The sequence below is a fragment of the Lutjanus erythropterus genome, chromosome 9 (assembly GCF_056507025.1).
Source record: "Lutjanus erythropterus isolate fLutEry1 chromosome 9, fLutEry1.hap2, whole genome shotgun sequence".
Lineage (NCBI taxonomy): Eukaryota > Metazoa > Chordata > Actinopteri > Lutjaniformes > Lutjanidae > Lutjanus > Lutjanus erythropterus.
In genome coordinates this window covers 14,980,588-15,000,076 of record NC_139325.1, presented here as the reverse complement: position 1 = coordinate 15,000,076, position 19,489 = coordinate 14,980,588, and the positions used below count along the sequence as shown (strand labels likewise).

At 40.8% G+C, this 19,489-nt stretch overlaps 1 protein-coding gene across 2 annotated transcripts in view; it reads right to left on the bottom strand.

Annotated features, from left to right (window-relative positions):
* The window catches only part of LOC146321200 (RNA-binding motif, single-stranded-interacting protein 3-like), a 174,733-nt gene extending 172,885 nt beyond the window's left edge, over positions 1-1,848 (bottom strand). The window contains exon 1 of one of the 2 annotated variants that reach the window (XM_084726256.1): positions 362-1,848. In XM_084726256.1, coding sequence (XP_084582382.1) covers positions 362-436 — 75 coding nt within the window. In that variant the 5' untranslated portion in view covers positions 437-1,848. The remainder of the gene's footprint in view (positions 1-361) is intronic. The other variant, XM_084726255.1, reaches the window with a different exon arrangement.
* Between the last annotated feature and the right edge of the window lie 17,641 nt (positions 1,849-19,489).

The following is a 19,489-nucleotide window of genomic DNA, read 5'->3' as shown; positions in this document are numbered from 1 at the left end:
AGATAGAGAGGAGGTTTACAAAATGGCTTTGAGACAGTTACAAGAAGAAAATGCTGATGTTTTTGATACACCACAAACATGTTAATTCGCTTTGAGTTGGAGGGGTAAAATAGGTCAACCTCACTGACCATCATAACTTGGTCTTGTAAAAATAGGGGTAGTAGAAGGTCCATAGATTGAGGAACGAGACATAATTTTGCCAACATGATTTAAAGAGGCAGCAGATAGAGAAAGAAGGGGTGCAAGATGGTTTTGAAACGGTTACAAGACGAAAAACTGGTGTGTCTTCGCGACACACAAACACGTTTATTCTCTTTTGAGTTGGAGGGGTAAAATAGGTCAACCTCGCTGACCATCCTACCTTGGTCTGGAGATAGTGGGGGTAGTAGTAGGTGTAGTGGGGGTACATTGGCTGCTGCTCCAAACGTTTTCCCATGTAGCTGGAATCCAATTGAAGGTCCTGGTGGCTGGAGATAGAAGCTCGCAGGTGGGGTACGTTCACTCAGAGGGGCTGGCCTGGATCCTTCAGACGACTGTTTCCAAGAGTGGAGGATGCAGAGAGATGAAACGCTCTTCTCTTTACTGAGGTGTGTGTGTGATGAACGCTCAGCGGAAGGGATGGATAGTACTTGGGATTAGAGTCTATCTACTTGTCTGGGAGCTCACTGGGAACCTCACCAAACCATTCTCACCATGGGTCTGGAAACAGAGACTGGGAGAATCCGGAGTGGCAGCAAAAAAAAAAAAGGAGGGCTTGGGGAGAAGGAGGTGGAGGGTGAGGAAAGGAAGATATGAAAGGATAGTAGGAGGCAATTCAGGAAACAATAGGGGGGGGACTGAAGAGCAGGACGGAGAGAGGTTAAAAGGAGAGGGAAGAAGAAGAGGATGAAGAGGAGGAGGAGGGAGGAATGGATGGGATCCGGTTGCCGGTTCCTTGCACTCTCCGCTCTAAAAATCAGACTCACTCTTTTTCTTCTCTGTTGCCCTGAACATGCCCCTCAATTTGCTTTCCGGCGTCTCTTACTCTTGTCTCTCTCCGTCTCTTTCTCTCTTCCTGTGTATCCGTTTCCCCCTGTCTCGCTGTTCCTCACCAGACGAGACCCCGATCCCGCCGGGAGCTCGGCTGTATCCTGGAGAACACACGCTGTCCTCTGCTCTATCCTCGCAAGACAGTTAAATCAGCGATGAACTCACAAATGGATGTGGAGCTTGAGAGAGAGGAGAGGAGAGGAGAGGAGGAGGAGGTGGAAGAGGAGGAGGAGGAGGAGGAGAGAGGGTGGTCTGGAAGCTGAAGCTGTGACTGCCTTTTTTCTCACTCCCTCTCTCTCACTCCCTCCCTCTTTTGTTAAGCTCCGGGGATAGATAGGTAGATATCGCTGGAGCCCCGGCGTGGAGGATGAGCAGAAAAAGAAAAAGCCTCGGTGAAAACTCCTCGCGCTCAGGAAGCAGCAGATAGCCTTATCCAGACGCGCACTCACACAGAGGAAAATCCCTTCTGATCCACAAGGTGCCTCCTTCAAACTCTCTTCTCTTTTCTTCTCTTCCCCTCTGCAATCCCTCTCTTTCTTCTCAAGCTTTCTCCCTGACGGCTTGCTTCCCACTGCGCCTGGCAGCCGTCACTGTGTGTATGTGTGTGGTGATGGTGGTGGCGGCAGCGGCGGCGGCGGCGGTGGTGGTGTATGTGTGCGTGTGGTATGTGTGTGACTGTGCATGTAACTGAGAGGGGAGTGTGTTTGTGTGGCTGTTGCCGTCTGCTCCACTCTGCGTGCTGAGGCATAGAGGGGCTCGGCTTCAGCGCAGCTACGCTCCTCCCCTCCCCTCTCTCTGTCTCTCTCCCTCTGTCTGCCTGTGTCTCTCTGCCTCTGTGTTTTTCATGGAACTATGGAACAGTGGGAGTGGTTGGTCCTGCCCTCGTTCAAGCCCCGGGGTTAGTGTGTGTGTGTGTGTGTGTGTGTGTGTGTGGGCACTAAATAGAAACTGAGTGAAAAAGAGAGAGACAGAGATGGGCTGTTCTCCTGGCAGAAAGGCGGAGCTGGGGAGTGAGTATGAAGAGCTGGAGCTGGGGTAAAGGGTGAAAAGAGGATACACAAGGAGGAGAATTTGGAAACAGAGAGGCCCCCCTACTGGCACTCTATAGGCGCAGCAATGACACATTTTCCATAATAAAAGCTGACTTTGGATTCCTTAAACTCAGCAACATGATAGTCATATTTCCCACGTTATCTGTGCTACAATTAATCCTCTTTCAAACATGTCACAAACACCTGCCATAACCAACACACGTGACAAGAGATAGCAAAGCACACACATTCTTTACACAAGTAGGAATATAGAGACTTGTGTAAAAAAAAAAAAACTACTAAAAGTACTTAAAGAAGTACTAATTCAGCTTCTTCACTCGAGCAAAAGTGGAAAAGTACAAGCTCTGAAATGCACTCAAAGTTAAAAAGCAGTAAGTCGTCCCCTGAAGGACATTTCTGTCAGCTGTCTGTGCAAAGTTGACAGAACCTCACCTTTTCTCCTTGGTTGAGTCCACTTTGTTTTCTCCTTGATGAATCTTTTATTTCTTGTTACACTGTTTTCATCTTGTTACATCTTTTCAATCGTCACGTTACATCCTATGTGGTTTTCCTTATAAGTCTTGTTACTTTTGTTACATCATTTTTGTCGTCAATGTCATTTTCATCTTTTTACATTTTTCATGTCATTTTCATTTTGTAATGTCTTTTACAGCATTTTTGCCTTGTTTCATTGTTTTTGTTGTGTTATATAATTTTCATCTAGTCACGTTGTGTTACATAATTTAAGTCTTCTTATGTTGTTTTCTTATTTTTTCTTATCATGTCTCTACATTGTTTTTGCCTCATTAAGTCATTTACATTGTTTTTGTCATTTTTGTAGTGTTACGTATTTTATGTTGTTTTTGCCTTGTTACATTATTTCCATCATATGTCTTTTTTTCTTGTTGAAATAATTGTCATTTCTATGTGTTTTGTATTGTTCCATTGTTCCATTAAAACTAAACTAATAAGTCTGTTTTGAAAATGTAAGGAGCGTAAAATCCAATTATTTGTGTTTAAAAAAAGGTAAAAGTAAAAAGAAAAATAAATACTAAATTAAAGTACAGATGCCTGTAAACACCTAAATACAGTAATTAAGTATTTTTCTTTTTTTTCTGTATGTCCCACCTCTGCATGCGTCTACATTCATGCATGCACACAGGCTTGAATGGCCCTCCAAAATGTGCGCCTGAATGCCTCAGTGCACACAGAGAAGCTCCACTCACACATGCCCAGTGAAGGGCCCAACATAGAAGTGTGCATGTAGCTCAGCAGTTGTGTGGCACAGTGACCCACTGACACAGTGCTGCCTGTTATGTGATGTAACCAGGTTTAAGTAGTGCTCTTACATAAGCACAGTGAGCCATGCATGAAAAGACTGCTCTGCCCTCTGACTGCAGCTGTGTGAGTGTGTGTGTGTGTGTGTGTGAGAGAGAGAGAGACAAGGGTTGGCAGACAATGCAAGTTCACTGCAGTGGAAAAAGGGGCACGAGAACAGAATGCAAACACAAAACCGTCCTCTAAGATAAGGGCTTTATTTCTTGTGGGCAATTAAACTACTTTGCAGACTGTGCAGCAAAAACATGTCACTTCTTTGTGCTATTGTGCAGCCGTCTGAGAGTGTTTTTTGTCTCTGTGCCCATGTGTCAGTATGTATTTTTGTAGTGTCCTCCTCAGCTTATACAATACAAAATAATAATGAATATTTTCATCATTGATTAATCTGTTGATTGTTTTCTTGACAATCGATTAATTCTTTTATCTATAAAAATTATGAAAAATATCAATCAGTCTTTCAAAAAGCACAAGATGAAGTTCTCAAATGTCTTGTTTCTCCCACCACCTGGATAAATTCAGTTTACTGTCCTAAAGGAATAGAGAAACCAGATAATATTCACATTTAAAAAGCTGCAATCAGACAATTCTGACTAGTTGGTGATTAATTTAATAATCGATTCCGAATTGATTAATTGTTGCAACTCCAAGTGATATGTTTGGCTCAGATATACTAATAACCAAACATCTTCCCATGCAATATACAGAAGGCTGTTGTGTAAAATTAAAAATACAAGCAATTGTTTTATCAAGACTCCAAATGTCTCAAAAGTGATTTTGACATCTGACAATGACCACTGATAGCAAAAATAGCAAACATGTTTGATGATTAGCACATTCGAGGAGCAAGTACAGCAATTAAAATCAGCACCAGCCCACTCACAACACGCTAACCAGTGTAAAGTATTCATGAATGCCCTGGGGGACGAGCAGAAATGCTACTCCAGATTTGAGAAGTGGGTAAACATTGTGTACACCACTGATGACTGAAGACTGTTTACAGCATACAGTTTACAACTGAAACTTTAGGGGTGTCACTATAGTTTGAGATTGGCTTGCTCAGGTTTCTAGCTAATTAAGAGAATTTTTTACTTGACTGTTGTCTTTTCTTACCTCAGCACTGGTGTGTGAAACAGCTCTCTGAGTTACAACCTATAACACAGTGCAACATCATGCCTGGAGGCGAGCCTGGACTCAGCTCGGTGAATCACTTGCATTTTCATTTTTCATCTGTATCGCCTTGTTAACCATGTGACAAATTGAGTTTATTTATTCCACAGACTGAAACAAGTGTGTCTTCAGGATTGCATTACACTACATGCTGTAATTTGTATACAGTTATCATGTATGGTTATGCATTGCACTGACCAGACAATATGTTTCTAAAATCTATTCTTGCTTTTGTTGCTGTTTAACTTTGAATTTTGCTGACACACTGCAGGTAGGTTTTACGTAGTACATCTGAAGAACTTTGTGACTGTGCATTTTATTATCATAATTATCAGTACCAAAAGTGGCAGACATTCTCTGCCACCAAAAGGAGTACAGGCAGGGAGTAAAGGTAAAATGGCTGTTCAATCTGCACCTCCTGAAATTACTGCAAAGGTAAACACACTTTAATGGTTTTGTTTTTCAAGCTAATGCTATTTTTATCAGCCAACTTGAGCTGGTGTGTTTTCACTAAACCTGAAATAGAGTACAAGCTAAAACAAACCACTGTTGTCCTGTTTTGATTAAAGAACTGAATGACCCTGAGATGCTACTCTTAGATTGTCAAAAATTGATTTGCACATTAAAGATAGGTGTATAATTTCACTGTCCTCAAACTAAAATGAACCAACTAAAACCAAATCAAAATTTCTTATCGAAATTAACACTGCAGTGTGAAGGATTTAGTGGCAACCAACTCACCTCAGCATCCCCTTCCAAGTGCGGAGAAGAACCTACAGCATCTGTGAAACTCATGAAAAAGTCAAAAGGCCTTCTGTAGAAATAGGTCCCCTGAAATCTATGTCATAAATACCACAAACATGCTCAAACCCAGCAGTGATTCATTTAAATCAGGATGCATTTTAGAAACCACTTCACGAGACTTTGTTAAATGACATGACACATTTGACAGTTTTGTGCCTACTTAGAAAAATATAGTGCAAACACTGCTGCCAAACAGGGGTTGTGAGGCAATCAATACAGCTTACAATCTTTCCTCAATGATCATATCAGTTAGTCTTGAAGGCTATCCAATATTTCATCCAGAGGAATGCTTCTTATAATAAGATGTGCTTTTGTACAGTGACTTTAAGGCTACAAATCAGTGAAATAACTAAACTCATTTTGTAACCGAACCAAGTCATGATCTACACTCTATTAAGATGGCAGATGAGTTACTGCATGAGCTCATCCTGCATTAATTCCAGTCTGAAATTCCCAGTGAAATATATAAGCATGTTGTAGGGCAACTGCAAGCAAAAGCAGGTTGTATTGATTATATTGCACTTGTAGTTAAGGAATGTGCATTCCTGAATCTTTGCAGTCAGACGGCTTACATGCACATGGAGCTAAGCAGCTTGATGGAGGAAGGTTATACATTCATTCAAAGGCACAATGTGTAGAATGCCAAATCACGGAGGGATACGGGAAGATCAGGCATGTGTATGTGCGAGTGTGTGTGTCTGCTGTATATGAGCAGCACACAAGCCAAAGTTTTCATGAAAAATTAAGATTCTGCTGACACGGCAGTTAGGGAAAACAAAGAGAGAGAATTGATTCTTCCAACTGCGCGGCACAGTCCTATTATGAGAGGCACAATCTTTACATCTCACTCCATATTCTACCGCCATAATAAAGATTCCTAATTACCTTGTCTAGTGACAAGATGGCCATAATGGTGCTGGTAAATACACACTAGTTAATTGCGTTCATTTTAATATCAAACAGACTTCTATTATGTCTTAAGCACAATCTAATTGGCTACTTGTTTCTGATGTATCTGCTGCATCTGCATTTCTTCACAAAAAAGGACCTTCTTCTAAAGGAGGGGCACTATTTTCCATGTCCCAGCACTTGAAAAATACCAGACAAAAACTGACAGCTGGTGCAAAATATCAAAGTGTTTTCATTGACACTGTGTGTTCTTAAAGCCCCCGGTCATCAAAGCAGTTTTCAAATGGAGCAGGAAAGGCCATGCTGTGACTCAGGGATGTGTTCCTCTCATCGCTGACCACCAGATGTATAACAAACACTGAGCCAGAAAAAAAAGAAGCAGTAAAAGCTTCACATCTTAGCTCAGATACAGCTGGGAAAACAGAAGAGGTCATGATGACGATAGTCCTATTTTACAGAAGCTGCTCTGGTCGCTTTTCAAGGAAAACACTGGCCAGGATATCATCACACGTACACACACACACACGCTCTGTGGTATTTGCACACAGCACATTTACAGTGGTAAATGGACTATTACATCCAATTGCCACACACAGCATGAGCGAATTTGTCTCTTTGCAAGTGTACCGAGATACAAACACAGAGGCTGCGGAGAATCAAGAGTAAACTGTTTTTGCTTTGTTTGATCCAGGAAATCGAATAAAAAGAATTCTGCTTCAAACACATTAAGAAAATAGAAGCAGTATCTCCGGTACTTTAGCGTTAAGAGTGTGTTAACAACTACATCACATCCAAGCTACATGCTTAAACCATATGCACACCCACTCAGTATCCTGCAGAAGATGGTTTCAGTGATATTGTGAGAAAATATGCTCTTGAATCTGGGCAGCTGTAGCTCAGGTAGTAGAGCTGGTTGGAGTCTGATTGTAAGGCTGGTGGTTTGGTGCCTGGCTCCTCTTGTCCACATGTCAAAGTGTGCTAGATCCCCAAACAACTTCCAATGCGAGTATGTAGTTGATAAAAATGTAAAGCACTCAGGATGACAAATGAATCTTTTGTAAAGGAGCAAATCTCTGAGCCTTACATAACACACATTTTCACAGATTTCAGATTGACAAAGAACTGAAGTCATCCATTCAAGAGGAAAGTAAAGGACAGACAATACCAGACTAATGCCAGATTGTGACGTCAAAGGACTCTCAAAAGATTGATACAATCTGCAAGGCGAGGGTCAAATAACCAACAAAGACAAGCCAAGGCACGGCCACTTTTTGGAAGCCCTGCAAGCTTTTCTTCTTGTATTGCAAGACAGTGATCAGAGAAAAAGCAAGTAACACAACTATCCTAAAAAAAAAAAGCAAAATATTTTTAATGGCTCCTTCAATATAATTCAATTCCTGTATTGTGTTTGTGTGTATGGGGGTGTGTGTCTGTCTGGAAAAACATCAGATAATGAAGAGGGCAAAGCTGAATGCAGCTTTAGGAAAAAGACAACAAAATGGCATTTTCAATATTCAATTTCTCCTCAAATGTATCCGTTGTCCAGCCATCCATCCATATATCGCTTATCTTTTAGGTGGTCTGTGGGGGACAGACAACCATGCACCAACATACAGGTTAGGTTGACTGACAACTCACAAGTGATTGTGAACATGAATGGTTCTCTGTTTATTTGACGGTGTGTGTTAGAGTTTTATTTGACCGAACCCAAGACAGCAATGACTGAGCCGGGCCCGACTGCACCAGGCTTTCTGATTTTTATGTCCGAACCCGTCCCGAGCCCGACGTAGTTTGTTACCTGACATAGTCATTGTTACCATGGTTATAGCTTGTCTGTTCACTCTGATTACACATGGACAGTGTCTAAATGACCTTCAAAAGGCTGCTGCTACGCACAAACGTGCTGCACGCACAGCAGCGCAGCACATCACAGCACACACACTCAAAAGGAACAGAGTTAATAGACACATGCTGTGACCTAAATTTTTTACGCAGTCTCACACACAGTACACCCATTGTCATCCACGGTGACAAACATACCATTGTTTTCAAGTCTTCATCTTCATGAACTCAACTGTAACCATTGTTAAAGCCATAGTTCACACATTTCAAAACTGGTCACCATTCACTTCAATTGTACTGGATTTGGCTGCAACGCTGTTTTCCGCTGAAGCTCCGGGAGTGTTTTGTGAACTGGAGATCTTCACCCATCCTCACATCAGCACAGGAGTGAGAGGATATTGAGTGAAATTTCATTTTTGGGTCAACTATCGCTTTAACTGAACTATGTACATAATCCAACCATCATGGTTTATTTAGAGTTGTCGTGGAGGAAGAGGATGGCTTCAATGCTGTCCTCCTCTGGTTGATGGTTCTTCCAGCAGTGTGAAACGTTCACTGCTGGTGCTGCTGCTGCTGGCAGGAGTGGCAAGAATGCTTCAAGCAAAAACAGCCAGCTTTGCAAAGTGAGATGATGTTCATGCCACCAGTCCAAAAGATCCATGTCATTGTGAATGATGTGGTTCTGTGTTGAAGACAATTTAGTTTAATTTAGGCTGAATATTTACCACCACCTGCCTGAAATGTAACTATTGGCCTGTTTTGTATTTAGGCATTGTCACGTAAATAACAAACTCCATCATTGAATAGGCCGTAGCACAGCACAGCAGCATTTCAAGTAGGCCGAACCCAAGCCGAACCCAACCATGATTTCTGATTTGTTATCTGAACCCTGTCAGAACCTGATGGGTATCATCGGGCTTGGGTCGGCTATCCACACTCTAGTGCCTAAGACATAGTCATTGTATTGTCATAATTATTTCATGATACCTGTCATAAACAGGAAGGAGTCTTTATGAATGTTTATGACTGTTGTCATAACAAAGGCATCTCAAACCATATCTTTGCATTACACTGGCATAACTAACTGATTGACACTTGATGACAACAGTCATAAACATTCATAAAGACTTATTCGTGTTCATGACAAGTGTCATGACATGGTTATGACAGTGTAAGGACAGTCTTCTGCATATCCCTTCAAATTATGTGTCACCAAAGACAATAAATGAAGCACTGGCATTTTGTCACAATATTCCCGCTCTATGGAGAGATATTTAGAGGTAATTTCACTGGGGCAAAGGCCAGTTTAAACCTTGGCACACATTTATAAAGCACTTACGATGTGAAGTTGACAATGACAGTCAGCAATATCTATATCAAAGGGTCTAAAATGGTTCCACAGAGTCAGTAATGGACACCAACAATAAGTAGATTAGGGGAAGGGGGAAAGTTTCCCTCCTCCATGTTTCCCTGGGCAACGTGTTGATGTCTCAGTCAATGAGACAGAAAGGCAAGAAGGAGATATTGAGTTAAACAATATGAGAGACACATTCTCAGCTATAGCCATATGAAAAATCACTTCCAACCAATAACTTCTTGTATAACACTGTATGCTTAATTACATGACGGAATCAAAATGGTGACAAATCACCTTAGGCTCACTGCAAATCCCGCTCCTCCTACCCTCCTTTCTGCTCCCTCCTCATCCTCCTCTCCTCTCCTTCCTTCTCCTCTCAACAGCAAGCCACAGCTCACTTTAACACAAATCATCACTTTATTAAAAAAGAAAAAAGAACGGCGCGTTAGTGGATTCATTTGAACAATTATGCAAATCAGACAGGAGATGAAGCTTTTATTAATGTTAGAGAAGTGTTGCATCAGATAGTGCTGAAGTTCATTAAGTTACTCTAGTTGAAGATGAATACACTCTGATTAGTTTGATGTCACTATGGTGTGTATCACATTATCGTCTTAGGCTGCGTCAGCGCAAAACACTCCATGGATCTTTTGCTCAAGCCAAATATGGAGAAGGAGAGATCTTTCACAGCTCAAAATGTGCAATTTGGATTAATAACCCAGACGCCTGCACTTTCTCATTAACTTATCACTTTTTCTGGAGTTTCTTGCTTTTGAGACCCCAAAAATAGGGAGGATTTCAAACCTAAGTAGGCATTCTGGTGTTCTGGTGTTTCACACACTACAGCATTTTTTGATAAGCTAGCAAAACTATGATCTTTCCCTAACTGTAACCAAGTGTTTTCTGTCCCTGAACATACTGAGATTTTAACTACAGCGTCTTCACAATTATTTGAAGGAGAAACAATGCGTACAAATCTCACAAGAGTTTCACAAATCCAGGGATTCCTTCGAGACGTGACCTCACTCACTGAGGACAGAGCACAAGTCGCAAGCATGGATGTATTAGGGAGAACTGGATACAGCCACACAACGGTCATGAGCAGCTCTCTTCTGCATCACAAAACAACATTTGGTGTGGCTGTATTGTGGTGTTGGTGGAGACAGATAGACTTTTAGATATGATAGGGTTTAATTCATGCTGAGTAATTTATCATAAATCGGGAGAATTGTGGAAGAATTGTGACCCCAGGAGGAAACTGGGAGAGGGCAAAGTCTCCCAGGAAAATCAAGAGGTTTGGCAAGTATGTTGAGGCTTTAACTTTTTTGTTTATAGCACAATATATGCATAAACTAAAAATATGTCAGACTTAATTTTCATTCATCCCCATCTTCCAAATCAGGTTCATTATCGCAAACCTCAAGTCATTCTCTCTGGCTGTCTCCCCATCTCTGTCTTTCTCTCTCTCTGCAGGTATGGGGCCTGGGAGGTGGTGGACCGTGACTGACTGACTAGGGCCCATGCTTGCTGTGGCTCCGAGGGGTAATTAATTTCAGCAAACGACCGCCACGTCTGTCGGCTTTTATAAACGAGCGTTTACGCGCTATGGACAATTTAACCACTCCACTGAGCCCGCCTTGACAGAGATGAGTAGAGAGATGTAGGGAAGAGAGTGAGGCAGAGAGAGAGGATGGGGACCGTGCTGCTAGGTGACTGATGGGAGATTTAATCAATAGAGTAAGCACATTTACTCTCATGATGCTCACCCAACATCCATATTCATAGTGTTAATTCTCTCAACGCCTACGCTGTTGCACACCACAAAAAATTATAACGCATGAAGGATTTCACTACATCTCATCAGGCTTCATCAAAGGCCAGCATCATCACTGCTAATTATGTGTAGCATCACAGGCTAAACATCAGTGTGGTGCTCCAGTCAAATGATTTTATTCTAGATCTGAGCTTAATTCGATGACCAAAATAACTACCCTCCATTACCTTCTGGCACATACACCTTAACAATCTAATATTACTCTTGTTGTTAAAGGCAGTGTCTGCATTTGGAAGCATGCAGCACATCCTGGAAAACAAAGGCTACATTAGTACAATGTCCTTTTCAACTAATGCTGCCTCAGTGAAATCATCAAATATGAACTGTTTGTATTATTGAGAATATTTGGATTGGCTGCGTCTTGACGGTGACACTCATTGATCATTGTACTTGTGTGAGTCCAAACATTATAGATGACAGCTCAGACATTCACTACCCAAATCTACTCCTGAAACTCCTGAAACTGACTCCACCTAGCAGTCTGGACTCCATAGACTCAAACTTGGAAAGCTGTGAAGATATGTAGGAGTGGTTGTGTTGGATCGTACACAGCTGACTCTACAACCATACAGGAAATATGCAAAAGAACAGAATACTGCATCTGAGAGAAATGTGCCAGAAACAGTGCCAAATTCTCAGTTTTTGCAGTCAATTCTGGCATTTAATACACACAGTGTTCTGTACATAATACCACAATATTAAGACCGGTGAAATAAAGAACAGTTGTCTTATCATACATTACAGTAACACATAAAACAGCTTATTCCACCTTAAAACAAAGTGATGCAGTTTACCACTGCTGCACGTCTTTACAAAGTTAATGTATATATAAGTTTATAAAGGTCTCCTATTAAAGCAGTATATCACATCACTATTCAAATTTAAAGGCATCCTATGCAGGATTTTCCTATAACACAACATAGACTATGTATTATTATTTATTATAAAAAATAATTATTACTACCGGCTATTGATATCGGTATTGGAAATGATACTGATACTGCCTAAAATGAGGCACTGGGTATTGACAAGGACACAAATCTATGCACCAATCCAATCCACGTAATTTATTTGCCCCAAAGCATATACCAAATTTAATGCTCAATAATGGAGAGAAACAGAAGCTTTACTTCAGCATCAGATCATGCTGCAAAGTCTGCATCATTATAGCCAGCTTGTGGAATTTTTTGTTTTCTTGTGTTTTTTTTCAACTATCTTTCTGGTACATTTACAAACAGCCACTGAGAAATCGTGCATATACTACATTTATCTTAGTTCTCTGTTCCTCTTCTGCACTTGCATGTATATATAGGCCTATACTGTAGAAAAATACAGAAACTCTCAAGGTCTACATTCAACATTCAATCTGCGTTCAGCTGTAGCACTGTACCATGCACAAACTTTTTTCATTACTGCACCTTTACTCCAAAACTTTCACATTAGAATTTACTGCACAATCACTCAACACCTAAATCACTTTCCCCCCTCTCCTTTGAATATATGCTCTGCCCTAAAAAAAACTGAGGTCAATAAAACTAAATCAACTTAAGTTTTCTCACTGTAAGACTGTTTTTATAACTCAACAGCATGTAACTTTCCCACTTTCTCCCCTCAGAGTTTCCAGAGCCCCAGAAGTGCAGAGCCACACCGCAGTCACTCGGCACTCGGTCAGCCGAGTCCTGTGAAAACTGTTCTGTTTGCCTCTAATACTATCGGGTTGCCAGACTATTAGTGCTGCAGCCCAACTCGGCTTTGTTCCCCCTGCCAAGGCAAGTTACATGGCTCGCCTCAAAGTCAGTGTTTTCACAGCTAGACATACATTACTGTGTGACATCAAGCCCAGGGGCTTATAGATCGGCTGGGATGTATGACAGGAGCCTTTATGGCTTTTGCAGCAATGTATGACAGCAGTCTGCCTGCCTCAACACTTGGCAGGGATAACTATACTATACCACAGTGTAGAACAGACTAGCATGGACATATGAGGGGCCTGCGGCAGCAAGTGTTTCCATAGCTACAGCGGACCAAGGGGATTGTTTACTATCCAAGAATGAGAGATTAAGAAAATGAGTGATTCTCTACGTATATGCTGAGCAATCATTTCTAAAACCATGTTGTGTGTGTGGGTGAATATATATATGCGTGTCTAGATGGAGCAGCTCTTAATAGGACCATGAGGGTGCCCAAGACCAATACCCACTACATTGATTTTTAATAGCACCCCCCCCAACCCCCATCTTCCATACACATAAATACATGTGCACTTGCTGTCACACACATGCAAAACCTACAGACACACACACACTCATGTGGTACGCTTCGCCAAGTCAGTGTAATCAGGGCAGCGTAATGTGTTTACCTCTCTGAGGTACGAGAGTTTGATTAAGGAGCAGCCATCTGGCAGAGGAGAGGAGAGGAAGACGAGACGAGAGGAGAGGAGAGGAGAGGAGAGGAGAGGAGAGGAGAGGAGAGGAGAGGAGAGGAGAGGAGAGGGGAGGAAGACGAGAGGAGAGGAGAGGAGAGGAGAGGAGAGGAGAGGAGAGGAGAGGAGAGGAGAGGAGAGGAGTGGGGAGGAAGACGAGAGGAGAGGAGAGGAGAAAAAAAGGAAAGGAAAGGAAAGGAAAGGAAAGGAAAGGAAAGGAAAGGAAAGGAAAGTCATTTCTACCTTAATGAAGAAATTCAAAATCATTATGCCTACACAGACAGGTCTGCGCTACCATCAGTCAGTAGACTTGCAGCTCAACCTCTACACAAACTCCATCAGACATAAAACCAACCATTAACAACCACAACACCTGCCCCCCATCACCATCACACAGACATAAACCACTGGTGTCTAAAGGCAACATCTAGCTGACATTACCATATTATCGGAGCCAAATGTCATTGTTTGGAACTTCTTTTTCTCCAATCTGTTCTTAATTAGCCAACAAGGCAACCATTTAAGGCCTTAATATCAGCAAGTAATTATGGGTATTACTGTAACCGTTAGGGCTATGACAATAACCCCTAACAGCCCTGTGATGCCTACCGCAGGGTTGAGCTCATTACCCTCTTCACCACAATTTTTTGTAGGGTCATTCTCATGTGATTCAATTTCACAATGCGTTTGCGATCACAGCTGCCACACACAATACGTCCGGAACACGGCCTCTGATTAGCTGGTATACTCAACCCAAGGCATCATGGGACTGCAAGTAGATGGCTAGCAACACAACACAACAACAATTATTTTCAGCATGGAAAAAATGGATAAATGTTCATAGAGGACATTCAGCCTTGGATTTATCATTATGGATTCATTTTACCAAGTCTTCAAACATGACACTGCAGGTCAAGGCTGGATTACAAAGCCTCTGAAAGGAATAGGACTGCACCTGTGCCAACATTGTAGGCACAAAGGAGCTGCTATTGTTAGCCTTTCCTACCCAGCTTCCTTCTGTGCTTTAGTTTAGTTTATTCGACAAAGGATCAAATACAATAGTAAAAGTAGTACCAGCATATATGACATTGTCAAGGATAACACGATAAAATGCAAGACATTGTGGCCCCTGATTTTGCATCAAATTGTCCTCACCCCAACAAGATGGAACTAAAACAGTTGTGAAATATTTTAATAACATAATTATGAGGAACAAAATTAACACAGTCGTCATTATTATCACAGTAATGTTAAAATGTACAGAAAATGTTCAAAAAGTTTTGATACACACACTGAAATCATTTCACCGACCTTCATATTGAAAACCTCTCAACAATTTGTAAAGGCCATGTCCTTTGCAATGTCACTGTTTTTATTGTCACAACACAAACGTTTCAAGCTGCGCCTGCATCTGAGAGACTACTGCTAACTTTGGTTGATGTTGGACAGTATGTAACGTGAGTTTTTCAAAGTGTGGTAATCAAACATGGTTATCACAAAAATAACTAGTTGAAATGGCAATACTAATCTGCAAGAATTTTTCTCACATTTTTCATGAAACTAATTATTGTTCCATCCCAAGTTGAAGTAAACTGTCATCCTGTGAGAATACATTGCTTTTTAACTGTGGTCGGAAAAAATCTTTACCATCACAGCCCTAGTAACGGTCAGTCACCAATATAGTAATTCAATGCTCTTCTATGCTGGCAATAAATAATAATAAGTTTAATGACATGTGCTGTCTCTTTGCTGTAATCAAACAAAAAAAAATACAAAAACTAAACATACAGTGAAACAAAAGCAAAACAATAAAATTGTTCACCGTAAAAAAATGAATGGATGCCATTGGTAAAAAAGACAGCAATATCTTGCATGGCTATAACCTTCTTCTCCCCTCCCTGTGGTACCTGACAGGCCTGTAGCTAAGCTCACCCTCAGCCATTACTTCTACTGTAGCCTTCCTGCTCCATTAAACTCAACAAGCTTAACTCAATGGCCTTCATTCCTCACAGCGACGGCTTCTGCTTCATACCCTGGTGGCTTTTAACAGGAGAGGGGCAATTTGAGTAGGGGGGGGACAGCATCGCCCTTGTTAACACAAAATATGTCATGCATTGCCCTTGTTAACTTTAAAAGAAAAATCTGTGAAAACAATATTTTACCTTCTCTGCTGTCCCTGTTGCTGAATATAAAGATATTGCTCACTTGGGGCAGAGGCAAGGACCTAACAACTGCAGTAAAAAGGAGCTATTAAGTTATACTGTCCTTGTCCTGCTGTGGCGTTTAATCGCCTAGTTTTAATATGCAACAAGGAAACGACATCCCACTTACAGTCCGGTTTCGTGCAGGACTCCGTACTGAGTCAGCGATTATTGATCACAGGAGGAAGCGTTTTGGAAAATAATCTATTTTATGACAATTCCCCCGAGTGTTATTGTTCAAGGGCCTTACCTCAAACTGAATATGTGACAAACAAGAGGCTCTGTTTGCAGCCAGAAAAAGCCGCCAGCACCCTTGTTCCAAAAAGTTGCAACTATTTTGATAATTATGAATCAGAGGAATCAATAAGTGAAGTAAAATATTTCTGACAAAGAGACAATAAGAGAAAATAAAGCTAAATCAGCAGCAAAAAAACAAAAACAAAAGCCTGATACACTGAAACACCAAAGAAAAAGAGAGAGACCGGAGTGATTTGTGCTGCGAGGGCAGACAGGTATTATAAGGAGAGTCTTTAGCTGTGCCTCTCTCTCAAGTAATAACGTGAGGTGAAATTTGGAGAATGTGTATCTGGGACACATAATAAATATTTCATGGCATATTATGAATAGGTTCTTTGTTTAATTAGACTCGGGGAGTTGTCCCCTTCAGCCACTTCTGTCACGTTAGCATGAAAAAATACGATCCTTTCCACTTTAATTATAAAAGTTCTTCAGGCCAATATGCTGTGTTATGATTCATCTATCAACTTTTATATGAGTATAAACTATAAAATCTGTCTGGGCGAGGCACATAATTACTTGATTTTAATTTAAATTTTTTACTCTATTTTCTGTTGGGTTTTTTTTTCACACTTTTCATAAACATGTTCAAAAGGCATTCACCACATTTTAAAATGACTGGTAATTGTAGTAGCTGATGATTATAAATCTAATGAAATTCCTCAGCTAATTGCACAGTTGAACTGCAAGAAAAGATTTGACAGCGAAGTAATCCCAAAGTAGCTTAAAACAATTAGATCACATTTAGATTTCTATCAAAGCTGTATCATAAAAACTACATTTTTACATTAGCATATAAAATCCCAACTGTGTGTGCTCTGAAAAACAATCGTAAGACAATATTTACCTCAATTAAATGTAAGTAAATTAGTGCATCAATCTTTTCTTTTCAAGTTAATTAAATCTGGCTCAAGCCTGGCAACTCATTACATTTGCTGGCCTAGTTGTAAACACACACACACACACACACACACACACTTATATTGTTTTTATATAAGTATATATTGTATATTCCTTATTTCCTGTTTGGTTTGATGTAAGTCTTATGCTTTGTTTGTGAGACTGTATCATTTTCAGCCTTTAAAGAGTTTATTAGCGGTTCATATTCTCTCTGTTTGTGCAGCCACTGCAAGTTGAGCTAAATCAGGTGAAAATGCTGTACTGCGTCTGCCATAATTAATTGCAAATAACCTGACTCCACGCCTTCTGCAGCGCTCTGCATCAGAACCTTCCCGACCTGGCTGCAATTATCTCAGAGAGGCTTTCACTCCGACGCTGTTGTGAAATGGAGCTTATGAAACTCTGTGACAGTCGCTCTTTTTCTCTGTTTCTCTCTGTCTTTGTCGGGAGATCTCATTGTGCAAGCCTGTGGAGCTACAGTGTAACACACCAGGGAGGAAATACTGGACACAGCTCTGATGCCTTTCATCTTCACAGACTGGGAACAGCTTCCTGTTTTTCAATGGACACACTAATTAGCATGAATTCAAACATGCACTTAGCCCAGACAAAGATGTGAACAGATGCATACTAGCACACAGGCACGCACACACAAATACAAATACATGTGTGCACGCTCGTGTAGATGAATGCACACGCGTACACAATTACAGCACATGAAAATACAGTGAAACGGCGGCCCTAATTCATTTTCCACACGCCGGGTCTTTTGTGCACTTTACACCGCAACAGCAGAGGGGGAGGAAGAGAAGGGAGGAAGTGGGGGAGGAGGGTGCCCACACTTCCAGCACAGTTTTTACGTAATATTTTCTTTTCTTTGAAGTGGCACGGCTAAATGAGTTTTCAAATCTCTGTAGGTTTCAATACCACAGAGAAATACGACCACAGTTGATAGGCACCACTTACATTCAATTATCTTTGTTCCACACATGGAGCACTAACGCACGCACACACACGCACGCACGCACACACACACACATGCATACGTACACAGACACATCAGTTACTTCTGTGCAGAAGAAAATTGTGACTCATTACCAGCCCATTCTGAACACTGAGGCACTGCTTCAGAGCCCTCTATCTAAAATTATGTAGATACAGTGCTCCGCTGCACTTCACATACATCAAGTCAAAAGATACATTGAAATCCTGTGGGGGTGTACAGAAGATGATGGAAATGAAATGCTTCATTAAGCAACAGCTATGGTTTTTGTTTTGTCAGACATCTGATGAATTCAGAAGTTACTTTATGTGCACAGACTCATGCTGCTTTAGTGCGAGATGCTTCGCGCACAATTTTGTACATTTCTCATTTTATTATCGGTAGAATCACAATCAATTAAGTGACTTCTCTGAGTAAAACAAAAGGATAATTGTTTTGTGATTTTATTTGGTCCACGCTGGTGATTACTGGGCTTGATGTGGTGCTAAATCAGATTTCTTAACTGTGCATCTGAGAACCATTGAGGTCAGCCAGTCTGCATACTTATCTCTTAATTAGAGAAAAACTTTACCATTGGTGAATAAACAGGATCTTATATTAGTGATTGGATTAACACATTAAAAAAGTTAAAGGGCACTTGGAGAGCACAGACCTCCACAAAGGCCAATTAATAGTCCAGCCCTATATGATTTGCAAATCTCCAAGCGCAAGAGCTATATATGTCTGGATATATTTAAATTGTCTTATTTTGGTTAAACAGACTTGTAAAATGTAACTATGTCCAATATTATGCATTTTGTCTGACAAACCTATTTAACTGTACAATATGTAAATTCTGCTGTTTATAGTCTACACATGTGTCTAGCATTGTTGGACATTTTAATGCCAAAATGTTACATATTATAACTTCAAAACAGAGACATCAATAAATAGTTTGGTTCATTTTACTTAGAATTTGCAGGGAGGCATAAGTCCCTGGTAAAATTTTGTGAAATAATAACACAATATGATCATATCAATGCAGTATAGGATCTCACAGAGAGGTTATAAAAGATACAAACAAACTTAAAAATTCAATAAATAACTTTTTCATGAGCAGTTTGAGGTCTACAGAGTCTCTTTGGAGAGTAAAAAGCACTTGGTTCAGCTTCTCAGTGAGCAGCAAAAAGAAAGCTAACATCTTACAAACCTCAGTGTTGTTCTGACTGATATGAATCAATAATCGCAAAATTACAATTTATGGGTGAGCTATTTCTTTCACCTTTAACATCACCACCACTAAACTCCAGTCCACTCAAACACAGTGTGAAGATCTATTACCTGATCCATAACCCTTCAGCCCCCCACCCCCAACC